This window comes from Cardiocondyla obscurior, linkage group LG25 (assembly GCF_019399895.1).
Source record: "Cardiocondyla obscurior isolate alpha-2009 linkage group LG25, Cobs3.1, whole genome shotgun sequence".
In the NCBI taxonomy this organism is placed as follows: Eukaryota; Metazoa; Arthropoda; class Insecta; order Hymenoptera; family Formicidae; genus Cardiocondyla; species Cardiocondyla obscurior.
The window spans coordinates 1,248,035-1,274,026 of NC_091888.1; the positions used below are offsets into that span (position 1 = coordinate 1,248,035).

The following is a 25,992-nucleotide window of genomic DNA, read 5'->3' on the forward strand; positions in this document are numbered from 1 at the left end:
TTCTTTTTTTATTATCAGTAACAATAATATAATTCTTTTATCTGTTGTTTGTATAAAAAAAAAAGTTGCAACGCTTTTATCGTAAATCGACCTACAATAAATATTAAATTCTCTTCACAAAAAAAAAAAAAAGAAAAAATGTAAAAAAATTGGTACGTTCACTGTACGATTTATAAAGAGTTTTATCACATATCCTGTATAATCATAGATATATTGTGAAACTTGTATCGACCATATATTTTGTGCGCATTGATGTATAACGGTTTAGGATTTTTCGATTGTTATGTAATTTTGAAAAAAAATCTAGCTACCGCTATCAAGATCAAAAAAGATGTACGATGCCGATAGCCATTTGTGGATAGCGGTCAAACGAATGATATTTTACAATCTTTCTCCGCGAAAGGAGTTGGAAATTCAACAAATTTGATGAGGTCAAATTTTTTTATATCGCGCATTCAACGTCATGCACGATGAAATACCTATAAAAACGAAGATAAGGTATCCAAAGCTCGGCAGCGGAAGTGATGGTATAGAGACGAACGAAATATGAAGCGCACGATGAGAACGATACGTAGGATATATAAAAATCCCCGATTTTAATTTCAATAAGAGAATTTTTTCTCGTTTCTTTTTTTTTTATTTTGGGATTGAGTTTTTCTTAAATATCATAGCTGGAGTGATGTGGCCGTTCGTTTGACGCACAGTAACGCAACGAGCTCGTAACTTACAAACTACGGGAAATTTTACAAATTTTTCTTCCTTTTCTTCTGCGCGATATAAGCCGACGTCATTTCTAGCTTTATGAGCTTTTCAATCCGGCAGCTTTGCTGCAAACGTAATGCAAAAATCCGGGCCGCCGATAGCGACGGTGGGCATTTCTTTGACGAGATCGAAAAGCGGTCGAGCGGAAGAAAAGAAAATGATCGGTCGGGGAGAAAGAGAGAGAAAGAGGTACAACCCCCCCCGTATGGTTTTCTACTACATTTACTTTTCCCCGATCCTCGTCCTTCTCCAAGCCCATTGATTTTATTCCGGGCTTTCGTGCGCTTTTCCCTCATATTGACGTATTCGCGGAACAACCAGAACGTTTCATGGGAAAATTGCACGACAGTCGAAATATCTAGAGAGCTCAGCTTTGACAGTGCAGAATAGAGAGAGAAAAAAAAAAGAAGAGAAGAGAGGGAGGGAGGAAGAAATATAAAAAAAAACGAGAGGAGATGATGATGAAGTCGTCGTTTATGCTTTATATCCTATGCATGAAAATTTCGGATCCCCGAGAGTCGCTGTTATTGCGCCGAGAAGGAAGATCCTCGCGGTACTTGGCTAGTGTGTGAGCTTACATTCTTTATGGATACAGATAGCACCGGAACCCCGGAAACCGCGGTATACCCGTGGTATGCGGCTTACATCGTGTTAAGCTGGCGCGGCAAGAACGGGGGAGGGTTTCGAGGGCGAGAGAAGCCGAAGGTAACGCTTCACACGCGCGCGAGGTAGATAGAGAAGTATGCAAAGTGTAGTCGCGAAGGAGGGGGGAAAAAAAAAGAAAAAGAAAAAAAAACGAAACCGCGGCGCAGACGAAGATGTATGTCTCGCAGACGGTTGCTCCTGGCGACACTCGGCGTATTGTGTGATTTGCGTACGAATCCGAACACGCTTGAGGTATTGTCGAATAGAATGCAAGGGCTTTTATCATCTGGTAGAAAAATGGAACTCGATTACCCGAAGAATAATGTAAATTGACGTGATAAATCTCGCGTTTCTCCAAAGATACGTAAGATATATAGAAACCATTTCGCGGGATTTAGTTACGTATACGACGTTTCACATAAGTTTTACATTCTAAATAAGACGGGCGTGTTAAATAAGTATGTAAAACACGAGGCATTATGTGACATTAAAAAGGGACTCTTTTAAAACATCTTCTGACTCCGTCAAAATATAAAATAACTATTCCTAGATATAAAAATAATCTTTAGATCTAATTAATATTTTATGAACTTCGAATTTATACATTTCCGGCAGTAATCGTTTAAACATCAAACTATAGAAAACAAATATAAAATCTACTTTTAATAACATGCATTTCGCAAACGCATTTCATACGTAATGTACAATCAGAATGAATGACGCGAATATAAATCTGCATTTCTGTTTTAAAAGAGCAAATATTAGCACATACGATTTTATAATTCTATGTTAGCGAGTGTAATACAAATATTTCTATTGTCCTCGCGGTTTAATGAACAAACCGAGTAAAATTTAGTAGAATCGTAATTTTAGTAGAATTGGAACAGACCATTATCGTAATGGATCATAATATATTCGTAACGGACAGCTTTGTTTATCGAGAGAGAAATCAACACAGAAAATAGCCAGTAGAAAAAGTATTGAAGAAACTTTTCGGACCATTTAGCTGGATTTTCGCTCCGTTGCGAGTAACGTTGCTCACGTTATATTTCTCGGATATGCCGATGCAAATGGGAATTCTGAAATATCCTCGATGGTCAAAACTATTACATAATGTAACATTCGATTCGATAGCCACGCGGAACGCGCACCACGCGGTTTTCTGTTTCCGTCCTTCGCCAATATTACCGTTTACGATGTACTATACGATGCGTACACACCCTTATTCGCGATAATCGCGTCGCAAATAGAGATTCTTTCAAGAGCGTTCGGCGCCACGGCGGTTACGTGCTAATTCGTCCAGGTCACATTGTGGGGTTACGTATTTTCAGTCACCGGTTCCCGATCGAAAGGACACGGAATCCCACTCGACGGTGAAACAGGATTTTCATTTTCGAGTACGCGATATGTCCGTAAGATAAGCGTGTAAACGTCGCGTCTCAATCAGACTGCCGGACCGAACTAAATTAATCGCGCGCGAGAAGGAATTACGTCGCGCCGGTAAAAGGTCGGGTCTTCTATCATGCAGATGCCCGTCATTAAGGGTGAACGGCGCAGAGGCTTGCCCGCAAATACGTACTCCGCGCGCAAAACCGGAGCACATATAAGTTGCATTAGGAAAATTCATCCGCGACGTCTATAACTTAATGCGTTACACGGCTGCGGCGTGCAGGTTCCGAAGCTGACGGGCGTTAGCGCTATTCCTAATTACATTTCGCGACATATGGCCTCTCACGTGTTGACACGAAAGGTACTCCCCGTACGTTAGACAAATGACAAAAATAAACGTGCCGGAACGCTAGATCGCGGTGGGAGTGAAAAAAGAAATAGGGTGGAAGAGAGAAAGGGGAAAGGGATTGTCTTCCTTTTTTTATTCTCTTATGTGTAATTGCACGCGAAGCGGTGCCGTAACACGTGGGACAAGAAGAAGAGTAATGGAGCGTTTGTGTCGCCGTTTTTACAGGCTTGACTCGTACACATAGCTCGTAAACAAAAAGGACAGCGAAACGAAAAAACGAGGCGGACTGGCGGACGTTGTAAAAGGTACGCCCGCATCGTGACGTCGACCTTAAGCTCCCTTACCGAATGCCGCTAGAGTGACACCGGGGAAAACAAACCAAAAGGAAAAGCAAAAAAAGTCGTTTTTGGTACACGTCCCGCGATACCGCGAGTCTGAATTTCTGATTAAATCGCATTACCAACAAGACAGAAATAGTCAAATTCGCGAAGTATGCAGAGCAAAAGTGACGCGCCAATTTATTTGAGAAATAAAAAGAAAAAAAAAAAGGGAGGGTCGCAATCGCTTTGCAAGTATTAGCGCAAAAGAAAAAAAAAATCTGTAAAGTAATCAAGTAAAATGCAAATTAAAATTTTCCGTTTTATTGCCTTAGGCATGAATTAATCGCGTTAAAAATTCAAACGTAAATTTGCAACATATTATGTGCGCGTATTCGTTATCGAACGCCAAATTTACTCTACCGTTGTCGTATCTCTCGTATAAAAGCGATTTGCGCTAAATTATTATACGACTGTCGGAAATTTTGCAACATTCAGTTCAGGCTCAGTTTGCATTGTCACATCGATCGTTAGAATCCGATTATAATCATCTGTTAATATTTCATAGACATAATTATGAATCGTCGTTGCGCGCATACATAAAAAGTAACGAATCGAGATATTGAATCGGATTGAATTAATCCAAACTGTCCCCGACTAATTTGATTTAACCGTCTGCAAACTTTTTTTCTTTCGAGTAAACGCGCCAAGCGCACGTACATACGTATTAGCACGCATTTAAAAAATAGACGACGTTATTTCTTACGCCGTTGTATTGATATTTTACACGATATGCACATATTGATATTATTTTTCAAACCTTTTTTTTTTTTATGCATCGCTTGAGCGGATTGTCGATAAGCCTATCGACGATACCATGCAACAGGTGTATTCTTCTTCGTTTCTTGCGAAAGATGATATCGCGAAGAAAGTTAAGCGGTAACATATTTTTGGTTACGAAAAACTATGAGCTTCGAATTTGTACCGTTGACAAAGTACACTCTAAATATATAGAACAGTTAATCGAGTACGTTTTGCCGTTTTGTTAAACGCTACGCATAAACGCGAGACATGCAAAAAAAAAATAAAACGTGATTTTTGACGTGTTCGTTACCTTGTTGAAATAAATATTTTGCTATCTTTTTGGGACTTTCATATGATTTAATTAAATATTGATACAGGTAGTATTTCAGTCATATATAAATAATATTTTATATTATTAATAAAACTCAGGTAATTAAAAGTTATATAATTTCGCAAAATTATAATTTGATGCTACTTGAATAACATTATTTCAACAAAATGTTATTATTCGTAGTTTACGCTCACACCTCGAAATAAAGCAAAGGATATTTGTCTCTAGGCGATTCGGCAACTCTTATCAAGCAACAGGTATTGCATTCTTTTTCTTTCTCACTTAAATCGTGTTTAGCGAATCGAGTGAACGCGCGACGATCGACGGTTCATATTGCGAGTGGAACGTTTGTAAAAACAAGCCGGCAAAAATTACTGGACGTTTACGTGAGTGCATTAATTATCAGCGTATAAGAAAAAGCACTTTATAAGTTATATTACATCATTTTAAATCTCTCGTCGTCTTTTAATCATAAAATTATAAATTTGCAAACTTGTAATTATATTGAGACCTCTGCCAAATGGCAAAAATGGCACGATCAATAAAGGATATTGGCGATTCTCTATTCAACGGAAAGCGAGTTTCTGATCGGAAATTCAAATTGAATCGAGGAAAGCAGAAACATTTCTGTCGCGCGAAAATTGCAATAAAGAAGGTACTGTTTTGAAAAATGACGTAAAAAGCTCCGGGGGTTCTTGAGTTAAAGCAGATAGGCGAAAAGAAACGTAGGAGCGAGAGCGTTAAACGGTCGAAACGGCATTTCCATGGGGACCCAACCCACGTTCCTCTTTGCGTGAAGAAGAATAGTGGGAGCCTCAGGTGGATCATCTAATATATACAGGGTGTCTTTGTAAGATGTCCTTATCACAGTATTATGAATTTTATGGCAAACTTGGGGGCAATTCTTTTTTATCTTTTTTTTTTTCTTTTTATTTCTTTCTTAACGTAACGCTTTTAACAAAATATTCGAACCAGTACTGAATCCCTATTTCGGCGGGATTAATAAAGTATTTAACACGTTCACAATTGGAGAACCGTTGTGTTAACAAGTCTGGTTAAGAAAATATGAACTCCATCAATCCAAGAAGACACTTGGGGGTAAAAGGAACCGCGGCGCACCTGGGCTACCCTGTACATATAAACGTAGAAGCCTCGTGCATAACGGCGCCGAGTAACACGCGAAATGCATTTCTGTTTCAGGAAGCGCATACATCATCAGATGGAGTGCGCCGCAGTTGATGGTCGTGGCGGTGCAGTACATCCTCACGGGTCCTTACATGCCCCCGTATGTACCGCAGACAGCGAATTAAGACGTTCCCGTCGCGGGAAAGAACCCACCCGTCGCGTCATTTCGCCCGTGAAAAGGGATCATCGACGCAACGCGTCGCGAGAAGAGGTGCCGAGAAACTTCAGTTTCCTAAAGTAATATCGTCGCGTATCTTTCGCGGGGAAGCGCGCTTTTTGCGGCATTCGAGCGTGCTGGGATTATGGGAGCATTGGTGAACAGGAAATGTGCTCGCGAACGGGTAACTGCTTTACGACTGAGAGATACTAATCTATCCCCGATATGAAATGGATTCTGATTTTGCTTTATGTACCGTTCGCCCGATCGAATGGTCGATCGTCGCGAATCGGATTGAGAGAATTTTCACAACGACAGCGAAGTATTATGTAATTTTATTCTTATTAAACGGTCCTCTCTCCCGCAGATGATACGCTGAAATACCTGGCTGTGCTCGATAAAGTCTGTTCTTCGTTATGGACGTCGTATAATTCTCTATAAAATCGTTTTCACGCGCGGGATCGATAAGCCACTGTGCTCCGCACGGTCTCGCCGAAGTTTAAAATTTAAACAAAGCCGCTAGAGAGAGCGGACGATGCCGACATATATTAATCGACAAGCCGCGGATACGAATAAGCCCTAAATATTAATGTATCTTGACGTGCCGCGGATTTGAAAGTATTCGAGATAATTTTAGACGAGAATAATATTCAAATAAATTTTATTTCGTTGCAAATATCTCAATACCTTGACTGTTTCTATTTCTTTTTCTTTCTTTTTTTTACGGTTCCATGAAATACTTTTTATAATTAATATACAGTATGCAGTCATATGTGATACGATGCAAAAATTATGGAGATTGCTTTAATAATTGATTTTATATACATATATGTTTAAGACATCCTATGATACTTTTTATCTATACTCAAGGATCGTTGTTCCGTAATGCAAAAGTAATAAGAACAGAACCCGAGTGGAAATTGATTCCCACCGTTACCTAATAATTAACTAGCCGATTCGTGATTCATCTCGTGGCTGTCTAGCAAAACTGTCCAGCACTGAGCCGGAAATGTAACTCTCATTATTACTAGCTAATAACGAGCTAGAAAAACTAGATTTCTAAACGTTTTTCGCCGCGTACTAGTCTACTGTTGTGTGCTTATCTTACGCAACGCTCGACTGTCGAATTCGCCAGGCTAACCGGTTTCAGCTGACCGCCGCGGTAGTGTGAGTACGGGCGTGTGTTTACATCTGGCCGGCACCTTGCGCTCGAAGTTCGCAAGGTGATGGGCGCGCGGACGGCGGACGGCGAGAACCGGTTCGCCCGACGAATTCGGCAGTCGACCGTCGCGGTAATGTTAGTACGTGCGTGTGTTTTCATCGGCCGGCAGTCTTCGCGTTCCAAGGCAGTCGAGCAAGCGTTGCGTAAGGTCAGACCAAAACAGTAAATAAGTACGCGGACAGAAACGTTTAGATGTCTATTTTTATACACGAGTCCGCGCTGGTCAGTGACTAAACGATCGATACTAGACAGATTTTGTTTCTTCTTATTTTTAATGACAACTTTATTTTTTGAAGACAGTCGCTAAATAATAAATAAAAAACTTTTTTATAATTTATGGCTAGTCAACTAATTAAGAAATATATTTAATCTGCGCGATCTAACCACTAGCTGCAAAATCAGATTACCTAGATAAATTTCCACTCAGGAATAATCCACTTTATAGTTAAATGAAAGAATTGCGCATTTCCTCAACGTGTGTGGTTTTACGATATATGAAAACCGACGCACCTCGAGACTAACGTAATGAGAAAGCGCTCGAGAGATCTCCCCAGGGAACGGAGAAAATTCGATTAATGCCTCGTGAAAAATAGCGGGGAAGCGCGTTTACGAATTCTCGAAATAGCTAACGCGGTAATGACGTAAGAGTCATCGAGAATTTTTTTTTTTTTCGTGGATCGTGAAATAGAAAATTAATCTCGCATGCCTTCGGTAAAAATTCGCTACAAATTTAAATAAAATTAAAGCTGAATTATAAGCCGAGAGATACTTGATTAAAATTGAAATATATCTCAATCTTGTTGCTTACACGCGGATAAATATTTGTCGCGCGTTATAACGTGTTCATAAAAATACAGACATTTTATAAAAGCGGACTTTTGTACGATAATGCTAGTGACAAGAAACAGATCGCTGCTTTTGTACGAATTTCATTACGCCCAGTCCGTTAGTTATATATGGACCAAAGTTAAATTTATTGCAGATCAGAAGCACATTACTGTCCGATAAAATTCATATCAACTTCCGAATATTCAATCCGATTGTTACGACATATTATTGTCTCGTGAAAATACACGAGTATCCTACATTCATTAAATATCCTCTTCATTTAATTAAGTTATTTATATATATATATATATATATTTTGCCATTAAAACACTATTAACAATTTTTAATTACCACGTACCTACGTCGCGGCATCATTATTCGCCAATTAAATACCTTACAGAGTTTTTTTTCGTAAGCAATATATCTGTAACGAGTTCCGCTGTCGTCACATAGTAAAGATTCTACGTATGGAAATAATTTCGATTAAAATTGTAGCGTAAGATAACTCTGGCGTGTACAAACTCAAAGAGACTGAGATTGCAAGTCGCGATTAATAAGATTCCTTTTTATTATCTGGAAATTATGAGTCTCGTATAAATGCCATAACTGCAAACTGCGCTCATTAACCGAGCCGATCTCGGCGTTATCACTACGGAATCGTTTTACGCGATTACGAGCGCGAGTTTTATGCAATTGCAAACACACGATTTCTATTGCAGAAACAATAGATTGGGAATTGAATTAATACAGGTGCAAAATTAAATTACTTTACGCATAAAGAAGCAAATGTGTGAAACGGTGGCATTTCTCTTCGGCGGGAAGTCTCCGCGCAGCAGTTAATTGCTTTCTGCTCTTCTCATTTATTACTCTCTACACGCGCCATTGTACATATCAAAATCTGAACGTTCCACCGGTACTTTACGCTGCTAATTGTTATACAAGTTGCTATTAACTCTTTCATGCTAAAGCTTTTTTTTAAAACTAAAATTTTATATTTATACGTTTCAGTTAAATTTCAATTACCCGTGCAATAAACGAGGTTTTTTTTTTTTTTTTTATTTATCAATCGTGCGTGAGGTAGATATAAATTATAATATTCTTTTAACAGCAGCCGCTAATTACATTTCTATTTAAATGGAGTACAATAAGCTTTAGAACAAGATAAACGCAGGTGAGAAATATTATTTCGGCCGTAAAAATTTTGCACCGAAACCTCTCATTAGTTTAAACCTGGAAACTTCGGCTACGTAACGGCCGACGAATGCCTTCACGAAAAAAAAACGGAATGCGAGCGGCGAAGCTGCACGGGATCCGGGCATTTTAAAAGAATACCCGCGTTCACATTCCTGACTCTTAATTCCCCAGATAAAAAAAAAGCTTTTCCTCGCCGATAAATATGAACAGTGACGCTTCTTTCTTTGAGAAGTTACCGTAAGCAATGTGATCGCCGTTGTCGAATGGACCATCGATTGTTTTTTTCGAGCAGTGGATATCGGGACATTCCGATCTTTCTTTCTCGAACGCGAGAGCTCTTCTCCCCGCTACGGTAATACGACGCCTGGATTTGCCTCCCAGCGAGATCATCCGTCTGGATATCGTAACACCTTGACCACCCTCCGCGGTCCCCACCCCTTTATCTCGATTCCTCTCCGGAAATGTACGCGCGCGAAACTCACGCAGCGTCGCGACGCCGGAATATACAATATCGCGCCGATATAATTGTACAACGCCCGTCGGAGGTATCATTCCGTAATCTATGTAGTCCCGGTCGAATGGGGGATTATGTTAAGCGATGCGTGAGTGCGGCCACAGTCCACGGCAATCCAGGCGTAACAGAGATACTGCTCGGTGACGTCGTTACACTCGCGCACACGCGCGCTACTCTCTCGGTTATGTACGTACGTACGCACTCCGCGGTTATGTATTGCACATAAGTGCATACACGTATATACGTTATACATATATTTGTATATCGCGAGCGATACGCATTACCGCGTACGTGCGATATGCACTCCAAATCTGTCTAGATGCCGATAAAATTTCAATTTAAGGCTCATGACCGCGAGTGATTTGTTTCGTATAGTAATTTTGATCAGAAGTACCCTTCAATTTATGAAGATTACCGAAAAAGGTTTACCTTCCGAGTCTCGTAACTTTCAAGCGGTTTAATAAATTTAATTTAAGCGTGAAATTGGAATTTCATGAAAATTAAATCGAACGATATCAAATTATGCTATAAGAAAAGAGGCATTTTATTTAGCTCCAGCTTGTGGTACTTAATTCACTAATTTTTCAATTTAAATAGCTCTATGTTTGAAGACTGTTTCAGTATCCGAAGGTTTAGAAAAAAAAATTTTAATCCAGGCATGTAAAATATAATGGCACTATAACGGCGGTATATTCTTTAAAGGTAATTAAAGTTTCGCGATCGCATTAGGTCAAAATTTCTAGAGTAATTGCACGTTTCTAAATACATAACTGGATTAATTACGTGTATACGATATTACAATTAATAAGCAGAAAATATAATAGTTTGTCGATACACCGATACATTTGCCTCAGCAATTGTCAACAACCGCGCGTTGTGTATGCATTCCGAATGATGCGTTTTTGGAACAGTGTATTACGGTTCGCGAAACGACAATTCCGATATACACATACCGCGCAATTCGTCGAGCACACGAGGGTATATATTGCTAAACACGATTTTTTTTTCTTTTTTTTTTTTTTTTTTTTTTTTTTGTACCAACAATTCACGACGCGAATGGTCCATTCCGCGTTACTGAGTCAACAAGATTTTTCTTTTTTTACGTGTAAAAAGTTAATTACAATTAAACCGCGATATCTACGTTTGCATATTTATCACTTATACAGAATAAATCGTCAACTATGTGATATAGTAAATTTACGCTAATAACGCAAATTAAATTATGACATAATAATCCTTTTCTCAATATACACATATCATTTGGCAAAATTATTTAAACATTGTATCTCTTTCACGATTATATTCATATAGAATTAATTATATTTTTTTATGAATATATCTTGTTTTATTGAAAAGCAACGTCCTCGAATCTGAGACCACGTTACATTTGCGTTATGGATCTACTCAAATTTAAAGTGAGGTACATTTTACGAGGCTGTTAAGTATTAAATCGGAAAGCTCGGTACGCCCTCCGTTTCGACCGAAATTTATGTCCGTATTCATTATAGCAACAGTAAAGACTCTCCTTTAAGGAATCTCGCCTAAGAAGGGGCAGCAATAAAATTCCAAGTCCGTGTGATCAATTTTTAAAAGCTGCTGCGTATACGGATTTTTTTTCTAAAGAGCCAACCGCGCTCGATCAAAACCATAAAGGATTCGAAATATGTGTATATAAGATATAGAAATTGAAAATAATGAATTGGATTTTACACATAAAATATTATTATCGTTATTTTACGTTATCTCGAGTGAAAACTGAGCTTAATCGTCATCTAATGATTAGCTAGCCAATCCGTGGTTTATCTCGTGGCTATTTAAACAAAACTGTCCAGCACTGAGCTAGAAATGTAATTGAATCTCACGTTATAATGTCCAAATATATTTCCAAATTCCTTCAAAGTATTTTGCAATCGAAATATACAATCTCTCGTACTTAAAGTAGATTCCCAAAAACCAAGCGGTGAATACTAATCTCATAAAGATTATGAACTAAATCAGAATTAATTTACCCTAGATTCGAGTAAAAGTTATTATTAACTGTGACCTTTTCGAGATCCATTGCGATTTAATTAACAAAATACTATTATATTAAATTAGCAAAATATCTAATAAACTTTTAATTTAAATAAATTTGTCTAAAAATAAATTTAAAAAACAATAACTTCCTATTTATTTCTAGTTAATTGCTACAGAATTTTCTTTAACAAACGCATATTTATTTTTATTTTTAACAGATTTTATAGTATTGCGATGTAATAATATTTTCATAAATAACGATAGAGCGCAAAGATTTTATAATAAAACAATGGACACTAAATAAAATATGTTATTTCAGTAATATTTTTCAAAGTTCACGATTATATTTGTCACATACTACAATAGAGTATATTTAAATACAAATACCAGCTTTGATATTTTTCATGCAGAATTTAAATATTAATTTTTATGATTTATCAAATCTGACAAAAAGTCAAGATTCATTGTCTCTCTTTAACTTTCGTTTTAATGTATTGTAAAATCATTAGAATTTATTTTTTCTACTATATTTCAATCGTATACTACAGCGAGGAATTTAAAATCAATTATCGATTTTTACATAATATAGTTAAATTAATTCTGTCCTTTCCGTCAGAATTTATATACGACATAATCACGTTCTTGTTCGCAAATGTTCTAATTTCCCTTTAATTATAGACATTAGAATCTATTTTCCTTAATGTAGAGCTTATTCCGCGTATATTTTCCTGTTGGAACAAAGAACGGAGGAAGAAAGGCCGTAGCGAATGTCGGACTTTACGATGTACTTCGTATCCTCCTTATTACGCAATTATGCAATGAGAAAGAAAAGTAATGTTCACGAATGGGTTTAATATACCGCGGGCATTTGCATGAGGTATTTTTAATTCCCAAATCTCTTAGAAAAGAGCTCGTTTACGTAACGTATTAATAATGACGAAACATTCTCGAGTTTTAACAGTGCAGAGCAAATGTTATCTTGACACGAATTAATTATGTGGGAGAATTAAACGGGATTAATTGCCGTCGGCTATCTCTGTTATCTAATCGTCAATAATTGTTGGATCGTACAATTCACCGTTACAATTTTTCCTTTTTTCTTTCTATTTTTTTTTTTTGCACCAACCGCTCGGTGAAATGTTAAATGTTAAAGCTATTTTAAATATCCCCCGTTGTATTCGTCACAATGCGTGGGTGCTTTCCACCAGTGCTATTAATGTAGCTTAAACGATTGTCGTCATATCCAGCGTGCGACAACGTGGAATGTATTATATTTCCATGAGAAAAGCTCGTCCCCTGTGATATTGCCCGAATGCGCCCGCGAAGATTTACCTTTCGTCCCAACGAAAACATTTATTCTGCATTACGTAAAAGTACCTTTACGTTGTAATTTCTGCCGTGACGACTCGCGCGCGTCTTGTAATATTTGTTCCGCTCGGCGAAAACCCCTCTTTGCGCCATTTATTCCTTCCAACCGTATCGTTTTTGTCCCCAGTTTGCGTTGCATTTGCGTCGCGATATCCAGGTATTCGAATAACGCTGGCAAGCCCGCAACGTTAGACATCAATAAGCGTACGGCGCGATTGTAAAAGGTAAAAATCTATCTTGGAATAATTTATTTTACACGCGGCTTTACATATGTATGTACATACATATGTATACCATAGCGGCACACGCTATCCCGATCAAATGCACTTCGGCAAATGTTTATTTTCAGTAGATTGACAGTCTCGGTATCGATTCGCGGAGCCGCGGATAAAATGTAATTCCAATTCTCCGCACTCTCAAAAGCATTTCACGCCCAGTTTACTACGGTTCGCCGGTAACGGGTTACGACCGCCTAAGTATTGTCTCCGAATGAATTCAATCTGCCGTTGTTTTGTTTTCATTTTCTTTTGTCTCTGCTTTAAACTCCCCCAGTAGAAGCCCCGGTCGTTGCGCGGTAGCGCAATTTTCCGCGTGAAAAGCGATCGCGATTCAAGAGATGTAAGAACGATTAACTGCCATCCTCGCGAAACTTTGCCCGTATTATCGAAACTATTATCTGAGAATTTGATTGTGAGCGCGCTGCTCGCGCGACTACCGCGAAACTTGCGCGTTCAACGAAATTTTGTAAACGACGAGATACGTGTGTAAACAAGATAACAACGTGCACATATTGATTTTACAAGCATTTGCGAACGTCGATTTAACTCAATTTTGTTTCTTGTACATCTTCATTCGCGAATGGTCATTTCGATTCAATTCTGAAACTGTCATACGCAATCAGTCGTACGTACAAAATACATTACTCTCGAAAATTTATATTACATTACGTGCTTCTTTTTTTTTCTTTTTTTTTTATTATTAAAGAGAATGTCAGTTCCGTTTTTATAGACGCTATAAACGTAAGCATTGATTTATTAGTCATTGGGTGGACTATATACTGGACCGTGGTATCGTGTTACCACGTTATTGTGCTCACGTGATTGCTACAAGATACGATAGCGTTTTTCCCCGACCGGTTATACCGAATTTCTTACGATTCAGACTACCCTTAAATTCGCTGACGTGCGCCGGTTGTGTGATACGATACCGCTACGCGAAATTGGTTGCCTGGCCGGATTTTTTATCTGCAGCGTACAACGCGCGTGATGTATTTTCACAATGTTACTCTCCCCCCTCAATGGACACAATGCACGCAAAATCATAGAATAACAGGGAGATAACAGAGAGGACGGAGTGCGAAAAGGGGGACGAGATAGAAAATCCTGTTACTCGCGGCGCGCGTCTTCGCTTTGCCAGGCTCTCTCGCCGCCTCATTTAATGCAAGCCATTCGTAATAGGGTGGAAGCGCCAAAGTGTTGTCCTTAAACGAACCCAATCTGTTGCATTTTGCTCCCCTTTTGTTTAGCCTTCCTTTCCCACCCAGACATTCTACGAGATCTCTCCCAAGTGTATTTTGATTTCACGTGAATAAGCTTCACGTTGATCTTGGAAGATACCGCGTTTTATCGTATTTTAGCATATTTCACGCATTTCTTTCTAATTACTTTGACGTAATATTTATTACAGCGTTATACGTAACATAAATTATTATAGATAGAGAAATTGACTCATAAATCATTGTCGTCGCAAACGGATTCCTTTCGAGAAAAGATTTCTTTTAAATTGCAGCGGGGTAAACGGTTCGATACTTTCGACGCAGGCACCGAACAGAATAACGTCGACGCGAGCGAAACGTCCAACCCCCTAAGTTAGATCTTTATCGGCGTTACCATTTTCGCGTGCGTGTTTATTTTCCACGCAACACGAACGAGAGTGCTTCAACGCGCGCGCTTCTGTAACACACGTAAAACCGTAGAATACCGTCAGGTGCAATAGGGACCGCGAGAAGTAACGGGAAGGCCAGTTACGTCATGAACGAGAGAAAGAGGACGAACGCGAAAGGGAACGAGGCAAATAGGGCAAAAGAGAGAGAGAGGCGAGACGTCGTTATATATATATATGTATATATTATATATATATATACATATATATATATTTATATACAGGGAATCCTGTTATACACAGCCTGTATCATCACTTTGCGATGTACTTGCGAGCTTTTCCCGCCTCGTTTAACACGGCCCATTCATAATGGGATGACGGCCGCAAAAGTATTGCCGGTTATCGCGCGGCGTGCACCACCTAACCGGCCAAACATTGTCCGACCCCCCGATTTAGCGTCGTTCCCCGTCTCTCTCTCATCCCTCGTCGGAGAGGATACCTATTGTCCTGAATTACGAGGCGCGAGCCGCACGGCGGCTGCGGTCCACACTTTTACCGCCCCGCGGCGCCTCATAATCGCCAGATTGGTACGACAAAATTGGCCGGCCCAGTCATTCCGTTCGGACAACTATCGGGAAATACCGCTATAAATTTCGCGACACTCGGTATTTTGTCGTGGATATTAAATCGCGCACTGATACGCGGTAGTGTTATTGCGCTGTCACAGGACGACGTCGTTCTCGTTGCATACCGCGAATGTCAATTAATCGCAGATTTAAAAAGCACGGGAGAAGCCTTACTATCACCCCATCGTCGCGAAGCTGTGAACCGACAAAGTCGACGTATTTACGTGGCTGAGTGTAGACTGAGTATATTATTAATTATAATATAATGATATTAATAACATATCAATTTTTGTCAAAATCAGGGAGAAAAAGAAAGAATCCATCGCAAAAATTTTATAATAAATTAATAAAAGATAACACGTTAGTGACATGACGAGTTGTTCTTCGAGGAACAAAAAAAAACACGAATGAGGATTGGAAGCGCAATGTCAAAGTACGGAACAACGAACTTGAACGTTTTTATACGAGAGATGATCTGCACACCGACTTGAATTCCGCAAAGAGGCACGATTCCGCGACGATATCACCGACGGCAATTCCCGCGCACAAGTATTGCCCGTGTGCGACGCGAATCGTAAAACACGTTGAAAGTATTATTGCTTATACTTTAATGTATCATTGTATCGAGTGTTTACGTAAGGATTGCATGGGATAAAAACATTTTCGGTGCTCAAAGGAAGTGAGAGAGATTTATAAAATTTTAATATTAATCCGCGATCAGGCGCGCCGAATTTCGCGATCGCGCGCGAAAATCGACGGGCGACGTGTCGATTTTCCGCGCGCTCTTTTATGGTGGATCGACGGTGGTGAGAAAATTCGGCGCGCAGGATGCAAACCACGACTGTACATAGCTCAATGTATAAATCTTCATTTTCGATTAATTGTATAAACATTTTAAAAGCACGCCTGGCGTCGATTGCGCCGCGATCCGATCGACGATCGGCGATGTCACTTCTCGTCGAGGTGCTTCACTTCCCGGTTAGTATAAAATCTGTGTACATAATTTATCGCGTAATAAGTGCCAAATTCACGAGTGTGTGCGTAGGTGTGTACAATGCGTGCGTGCTTGTGTGTGGATACGCGTGCATGGGGATGCGCTCTCGACGCTACGACGTGACTGCGCTCATTGATTATGCCGCGTACGCGTGATAAGATATAAATAATTGATCGCAGACACGGAATTTACATTCGAATTCGCATTAGCTGAAAACGTTCCGGGCCGGAATCACAATATTAACATTCACATAATTATTGCACGTTATACACGAATTCGATTTCGAAACACCGTGATCGGCGCTCTCGCGCGCGCGAGTTTTATAATTAGAATTTAAATCTCTGCCGGGTGCCTGCCGATACCAAAATGTAATCCGAATCATTCCTGAATAAATTGCCGTTCAACATTTCCCGATGACCGTAGACGAATTTCCCGCGATCGCGCGATCGAAATGTAACCTATGAATTTTGCAAACGCTCACGCGATTGACTTGGCATTATCAAGGTTTTGTCAAAACCATCATGTAAATGCGAGTTGGGCTGATTGTCGAAAACGTTTCGCGATTCCGACGTACAGTGAACGTGTGAAATGAACAGTTGAAATACATAAATTGCAAGCCTTTTGCGCTTCACGTATTTCTCGTCCGTGCGCAAGCAGACCGATCGTAGAGCGCAGCATTAATAAATTTATGATAGAACTATTAATTAACACGTAATGGAATTAGAAGCGGATCAGCGTGCTTTTCATTTGGGACGAGCGTGAAGCGCTTAATTAACCGAATCAAGTTGATAATGTCGAAGTTTCTAGTCTTAAAAATTCAGGGTGTATTAAATCCGGCGTTCAGTTTCAAAAAGCTTAGACCCCTTTATAAAGACACGTTATTTTTCGGGAAAGACAAAGTAAAATGTGGCTCAACTAGCCGAGATCTATCGGAACGTATGTAAAACCGTTTGACTTTCCAACATTGGACAGGATGTCGCTCTTTAATTATATTCGTCGCGCATACGTGACTCATTGTACTTCAGTCAACTTTAGCCGCGGAGGGTTCGATTATCAATTAATAAAGGTCGCAAGATTTCTCACAGCAATAAAGATATTTTAAGTTGCATAATTCACCGGCATGTGATCGCTATGCATTCGCTTTTACTTCGAGGGCATTCTTTCCGCGACGAAGTAGAGAAGCTTTGATATTGGAAAATAGAGAAAGTAAAGTTATTTCGTTAAATAAAATAAAAAAAAAAAAAAATTCTTAACGTAACGCCCACATTCCAGCTACGTGGAGTACAAAATCCCGCGTCTTTAAGCGTAGAAGATATTAAAGGAGACATCCGGAAAGAGAGCGACGAGAGGAGGTGGGCGAAATACACCGTGCCCGAGATAGCAACCTCCTCTCTGCGCCGTCCTGACTCCACTCACAGCCTGATAATGACGACGCTCGAGCGACAAACTCACACAAAGGACCTAGCTTGTAAGGGGGTAAACAATAATTATCACGCCGTCGTAAGTCTCGTATATCTCGTAGCGAAATCCCGTTGCACGCCCGCCACAAAAGCCGGCCGCGTCGCACGGATAATATTATTATTAATTGTTACTGTTGAACGCGATTAGAGAGACTAAAAGAGAATATTAGAGCGATCAGTCGATTTCTAGCGGGGGGCCGGCTTTCTTTCGTGGTCCGGCTGACGGTCCTCATTTTGTTCCTGTACATAGGTATACATAAACGAAGATGTAATCCGCTTAGATCGATATCGGCGTACATTGGAGGTATATTATCATTTATCGAAAGGAAAAAAAGGTCTCGCGCGGCGATAGTTTATCTTCTCTTCTTCTTCTACGTATTTCCACTTTTAAGGTAAAACGTGAGAAAAAAAAAGAAAAAAAGAAAACGATTGCTTTCTGAGCTTTTAAAAATTTTGACTATTTTTAATGTATACGTTTGGTCCGAAAATACGGCATTTTCTTCTTAATTTTCAAATATTCTTTAATATAATATAATCATCGCACAAACTGCAATAAAATAGTGAATACTTTAATTATTGACTAGTAACAGACAACGCAATGCTTTATTTAGTTTTCATTATCGTTCAGTACCGCGTAGTTGGAAAAACTTTTGCATTTTTAGCAGCAATATCACGATGTACCAGTAATAAGTGTGCATTCAGCGACTCGGTCACAGTTTCGTTGCAAAAACTTTCACTGACATACTTCTAACAGAAGCTAATTGTCAACGCGCGGATTTATATCCTCATTGCACATTTTGTGCTAAATTCAGGCGCTCATTAAATTTCCGTACTAACTTTTTATCTAATTAAATAAACTTAAACTAATTTTAACATATTTGTTCTTTTTTTTTTACGTTATTGCAAAGTTGACGGGGATATGCTAAATTTATTTCGATGCAATTCAGTCAAAGACCTTTAAAAAAAAAGTGCTAAAATTTGCTGATCGATATTTGGTGATAGAAAAATGTAAAGCGACACGACTGCGATTACAGTCATGACGGAGTGTCCTTTGTGGGATTAACAGAATAAGGCACATGAAAATACGAGAGCTGCAAATCGCTTTTAATGTGCATCATAACTCGCTACGTAGTATTAATCTAAATGTTGCTACCTTTAATATGTAAGTATAGATTGTGTTTTAACTTGTAAAAAAAAAGAAAAAAAAAAAAAAGAAAAAAAAACGGCAGAACTGCGAAGGAACATTCATTTATTACTTGGAAAGAATATTGTCAATTAAGAATAAAATCCAGTTATATAACTATTAAAAATCTCGCTCTCCCTCTCACCGCATTTTTCGTTCAAGAAGATATGTTTCACCCACGTCACATGGTACGATTGATATTTCTCTTATTGTGATAAATTATCTAAACTCAAATGTACGAATAAAAGGAGAGAAGTATGTATTTTTGTGTTGGTCTATATATCCTTACATAATTAACGACGGCATATTTCTAGCGGTAATAATTTTGCACGCGCCCTACTGTACAAAAAAAAAAAAAAATAGCGTTGATTTGTAATTGTTAATGAAATAAAAAAACTCATGCATTTAACATTAAATCTTTTGCACCGAAGGATACGTCACTTTTTAAATAATTGTTGCAAAGAGATATTATAGATATATATAACTATATACATATACAACGACAAATTTTACTTGACGCTCGATATTTTCGTCGGGTGCAGGATGTATTGGTTCCCCTATTAAAATATCAATTTAATTTAAAAGAGTCTGACGCGTTAGTTGTATTTCTCTTTTTTTTTTCTCCCTCCCGTTTCGCGTGAGGTGTTTCTCGCCGTGGCAAGATTTTCAATCTTTTAATTCGGCCAATCATCGCCGCTATATCTCACGAATATCGTGCTGTAAAGCGCACAGGCGTTTCCAATTAATTCAGTTTACCGTGAGTGCAATAAAGTCTAATTACGCCGGCAAACTGCCCGTGCTAAACCGTCACAGGCACTTTCCGTGAGTGCGCGGCAGCTATGATATTTCATTTGCAGGCGAGTACGTATAATTTTTGAACAGAGAACAAATAAAAATGGTTAGAGAAGCGCTGGATCGCGAGGGTGATACCAAAACGTAAAAAAAAAAAATAAAAAAGAAAAAAAACAAGTGGGCGCACTGGGTGAGAGACGAGGAGAGAAGAAACGGTGAAAATGTACTAGGTGTATGCTCTCAATTTAATGCTTCGCTAATAAATCGCCAGTTTGCACCGCAAACGATAACTGCATTTTACATGTAACGTGTATATCAACTCTACATTTCTGGAATTGGTTGTTACTTTATTTTATTTTTTTCCACTGATTTCTGTATCTTGAACTTTTACACGACATGTCTATTTGTCGAACATGCGATAAAAGCGTATAACTATTTTTTTTTTTTTAAATTTTATTGTAACTTTCAATTTAGTTTTATATAATTGTAATACGAAATTAATTCTAAAGAATAACAATGCATTTCGTATTTTCTTGAATATTAATATTGTTACTAATACGTTAATGAAGTATACATTCATTAAAATTCATTAAAAAAAAAAATACATGTTATAAAAAATGCTTAAATATTGCTTACGTGTTAATGTAAAAATGCATAAGCCAAAAATATTTGTAAATCCTTTCTCGTTAATATCTTCCACTATTATTTCGAACAACTCGCTACGTTGTCATTGTGTTTTGCGTAGTTTATTTTATTTCACATATTTTGCATGTTTCTGCAAGAATCCATTTAACTGAATATTTTTAACAAAACAGCAAACTCAGTGCCGTAAAATAACTTCTAGTTATTGTTTCAATGTAAAATATCTTATTAACGAAAATCTAAACGAGAAAATATAAAAACAATAAACATTGAAGTTTCTGTACCGCGAGCACCGATTACATTTTTAATTAATTCCCTCTTTTGCTCAGAAACGGCAAATTATAAGATTGACGTGTGTTGCAAACCGAAAATTTTTATCCACGTCGAACGTTCTAAAATAATGCGCGATTTTAATTATACGATTGCAAATTGTTCAACTCTCGGTTAACATATTTATATTCTCTGCACCGAATAGATGGATTACGTCCACGCGATAAATGGCTATTCTAAAATCATCAAACGTAAACGCGGCGTCGCGTTGTATTATTGACTTCATCGCGTATAAACCCCTCTTCGCACCGGCACTCGACACGGGTAACCAGATCAAGCCGTCCGATTCTATTTGATGCGATACACCGCCGTCCGCTGCGGATCCATCGCGAATACACTGTCTTCCGCTTTCGCTGTAATGGATTCAAGGATCCTTCCCGTGTACCACAGGGAACCACTGTCTCTCCTTAGCGTTCCTTCGTCGCGCAAGACTCACCTTGATCGCGACGGATCCTGTTCATATATATCTATATCACCGCAGTCTCTCTACCTGACCCGCCCGCCCACCGCCGTCTTCCAGCTGCATCGCAGCCGCCGCGCTTGCTCTATTTTTTTTTTTTTTTATATATCTATATATTTTGTTTTACCGCGTGCGAGACTGAGCCGCGTTTGAGAAGTCGTCGCGAAACGAGCCTTGGGAGCCTTAAAGAGGCCGGTCGGTTTGAAACGGTTTCCGGTATTCCCAACGGCGGCTTCTGCCAAGGCATCTGAATAATATCGTCTCTCTCTCCCTCTTTTATCCGCGATCCGAGCTTTTTTTCCGTATTCGAGCTACTGATACTTCCACACGTCTTCCGCTTTTTCGCCCCAGACATCGTTGCCAATCGCCTTTACGGCACTTCGATTATTCTCACGTCTCGCGCAGCGTGCGTGACGGACCGGTCGATAGCGAGGCTTTTTCATCATGCACCGCGGCCCGGTCTGTACCTCTACGTTATATGAACGGCGAATCAACCGGTGGCCAAGCTGACAGTAATTTTCACTCGCCGATGATTTTAATGAATTGGAGTGATGTCAAAATTAACGATCTTCGATACGTATAAATTTGATAAAGATCAACAATGAGCTATTTTAGTACAAACAATTGTTATACGCTTTTATCACCAATTTCTCGCAACTTTCACAATATTCACGATTTTAATTTTAAGGGCTGCACGGGTAACGACGTTCCCACCGAAATTAGATTTAATCTGCGTAACATTATATATGACGCTATTTCTGAATAGAAACCACATCGGGAATTCAGTGAGAATCTATTATCCTTAAGCGCGCTACCTCTCTCGCTTCTCTCTTATTTTCGCTCCAACGTACGTCCGGTGTTGCTTGATCAAGTTCTCGAATTACCGCAAAATAGAATCTCTATAGAAATCCATCTCGTTGTCGACGCGTGCGTTAAATTCGTACTTTCACCGTGAGAATTTTCTCTCTCGATCGCGGGCCGGGACGCCGTGGTGATATCGCGTTTCTATTTTTCAGAATTTCATCTCCGAAATTATTCCGCGGCGCAAACCGCGGTAATCGCGAATCAAAGTTTTTACGTAAACTTATTCGTCCGTGGACAAGCGCGCCGCGCTTTGTAGATACCTCCCGCAGAAGTCCCGGTATTACAGGGGGATATTTCGTGTAAGTATAGCCCGTACATGCGCTTTACATACGAGATCGAGAATGATGAAGCGCACCGCGCCACCCCCGCCCGTGCATGCAATAACCCCACGTTCGCCACCGAGTACAACAGTGCGGCTCCGTGCCCTCAGATATTCAGATTTCACACCGGCGCTTTGTCTTTCGAGGCAGAAAAATATAACGGGGAAGAAAGTAAATCGTCGTCGTACTTACGTGTTGCATTAAAGCCTCTCTCCCGGAGAAAGTATACTCTCCGTCGTCTTAAATAAAGAAAAGCTCGCGAAAAGTTTTATCCTTACGTCCGGTTGTTACACCATAATAAAGCGTTGCGCCTGATGTGTTTTGAGAATATTTTATGCTCCACCGGAGTACTCGTAAATATGTTATTTCCGCGAAAAAAAGGAAAGAAGAAAAAAAAAAAAAAAAATCTGCGATGCGACACGCGATTAAAAGTCGAGAGTAATCTTTTTAAAAATATAATATTTTTTTTATCATTCTAAATAAATCCTTCGTGTATGAAACATTATAAATCTTGATATATCGTACTGACAATTTCAATACTTTTTCTCGTGAATCTCGAAATATCAACTTTTGCTGTAAACATTCATATTTACGGAAATGCACGCAAAGCATACCTATGTATTTAAATATTACATATATCCCAAGATTATTTACGTTTTTCCCAGAATACCTTTTTCATAAACAAATTTTTATCAACGGAAGCTGAAAATTTTATTCCTAGATAATAAAATTCCTGAGAAACGATTATTCGAATTATCTACAAAAATCGGTTTATTTGAAAGAACAGATATAGCAATTGTCCATTTCGTATTATTGTTTTACTAAGGTTTAGTTAGACTCCGCATTAATTGGCGGACAATTTTCACGGTGCTTTTTAATCAATTTGCTCGTAAGCGTTAAACTGCGGAAAGCCAGTAGCGCCTTAAAGCTCGTGTAATTGAACTTGGCTCGAATTAATGCCGAATAAAATTGCAAGGGACGGCCAGTGCCCTTTAATTAAGATTGTCGCCTTTCCGCGTGCGTATACGTGTATCGAACTATTCTTGTTTTCGCCGCTCCCGCAAGCTCCTCCTGAAGGGATAGTGGTAAAAAGCGTCGGGGATAATGACTATGCATAAGGACGCGCAAAGGATTTCATATAAATGATAATGTTCCGGGTAGTTCCTTCCACTTCCGCTTCCAAGAGTGTGGCTCAAAGGAATTACCAATTTCGACGGGACCAAAAGTGGTCGCATGAAAAATACGTTTAAAAATATATTCACGTCGCACAGTAACTGTACTATACATCTCGCGATATACCGTTACATCGCCGTTAAATTTTTCGTGCGTGATACAAAGTCGGAATATCTCCCCTCTCTCGATAAAGTTAAACGAACGCATAATATATAAATATTATAAATTATAAAACAATCGGTAACGCGATATAAAGTTGACAATATATATCGTTAACTAAGTTATAATAATAATAATTATGCTTTTTGGTTCGCGACCGTATACACTACAATAAAATGGTGAAAATTTTTTTAACAAGTTTTTCGCGCGAACAATTTTACATCTGCGCGACACACGATCAACACTAAAATCACGTACCTAAAAAAATATTTGCAATTAAAAATACACTGACAACTACTAATAATATACCACCGTTAACTACAGAGTTGCAGTCTCTCGTATAGAATATTTTCGGTTTTATTTCTTTTGTTTTGTTTTTTTTTCTTTTTTTTTTTTTTCCATCAACGATTCACGTGCAGTTCCTATTACCAAATTTAATTTTTATTTTTATAAGAAAAAATCTAATTGGCCAGTAAAACTAATATTTATATATTTTTTAAGATTACAAACAGTAAATTTTTAGTTAATTTAACGTTGTAAACAACCTATGATTTTTAGAGTAAATACTTTGAGATAAAGTTTCTCGTTTATGTTTCGTTCACTGCGACAATGTCACGAATTTGTAACGTGTCAGTGGTTTTTGTGAAACAGTGGACAATTCGGATAATATTTTATCTACACTTCTTTTTCATTTTTCACATCAATCTACTGAAAGGAATTTAAAGAAAGAGAGATATCGTTTGTAAGTAAAATTGCGTAAGTGCATTTTTCGCAAATGTCTTCGAAGCATTTTTTTAAATCAAATAAAATAATCTCGACTAGTCGATAAGTATAATAAAAAAAAAAAATGTCATACATTATCGCGTGGAACTCTCGCTACGAAGTCTGGAAGCAACAACTTTGCGCAGATATTCACAAGGAACAATTCAAAGTAATGCACGAGCGTGCACAGTGCTTGCAGGACGGCAAACGTGCGTACGCAAATTTGGGTGTCAAATCTAATTACCAGCGGAATACGTAAGCAGCCTCCCGAGGATCAGCTCTTCCCATTCTCTGGGTGCCCGGTATGTAACTAAACTTCGTAATTTCCAAAATTTCTCGACGACCGGCGGCCAAGGTGTTTGACATTAACGACTTAATTCGCTACGTACGCGAAAGCTAGGTAGGCGATTCCCCCGAGGTGATCATCCTCCGGCGCACTTAATGGAAACGAATCGTACTTTTAACGAGCGCGCGCACCACCCGCGTGTACAGCACGCTATGAATCTAGGACGAAACTTTGCGAGGGTCGAATGAAGTTTGCGCGCATATTGCGCTTAACGCCGACCCTTTCCGGCACGGCTATAGCTGCCAAATAAATTGCATTATTCGGTTTTCAATAGCAACACCCAGGCGCGCGGACTTTTAGTGCTTTTATATTTTTATACATTTTCTATACGTCTATATACATTTTCCTGCTATCGTATATATTTCACATTAATCGTCATTTAAAAGTAAAGAAACAGAAAAGTATGCGAGGCTCCGTAATAATACTGCGAAAATAATTTACAGCTATCTCGAAAAAAAAAAAATGTGATTTTATATTTTAAGGATGTACTTAGCGTAAATGGATATCGTACACATCGCGTGGGACTCTTTTTCACATACGTCTTTAACGATCTCTCTCCCTCCCACCCCCCTTTGCGTCGCGCGAAATTCTTTAGCCAGGGAACGCGACGACGGGTCCAGATTCGCGAGGCGCACTTCTTCTCGGCTGCGTTTGATGTGTCGCCGGTGGACGCGCGCGTGGCACGTATATAAAAGCGGGACGATTCGAAGCGGGAATGAGTGGAACACGGTTTGCGTGTGTGAAGTAGAAGCGCGCGCGAAACGTCGGAAATATTTTTTCTTCGCGCACTTGGGTCAATATCTGTCGATAGCAGGGGAGCGCTCGATGAGGGTCTCCTCGGCAAGCGAGCCACATACATGCCACTGTCGGGATCTATGACACCGTTGAAGCCGAGTAGTGGCAGCTTGAGTGCTCGCTT

General features: G+C 39.1%; 1 protein-coding gene across 6 annotated transcripts in view; it reads left to right on the plus strand.

Moving 5' to 3' along the window:
* LOC139111810 (lachesin) overlaps positions 1–10,731 on the plus strand; it is a 212,792-nt gene extending 202,061 nt beyond the window's left edge. For all 6 annotated transcript variants that reach the window (XM_070672325.1, XM_070672326.1, XM_070672321.1 and 3 more), the window contains one exon: positions 5,798–10,731. In XM_070672325.1, the coding sequence (XP_070528426.1) occupies positions 5,798–5,907 (110 nt within the window). In that variant the 3' untranslated portion in view covers positions 5,908–10,731. The remainder of the gene's footprint in view (positions 1–5,797) is intronic.
* Positions 10,732–25,992: the final 15,261 nt, after the last annotated feature.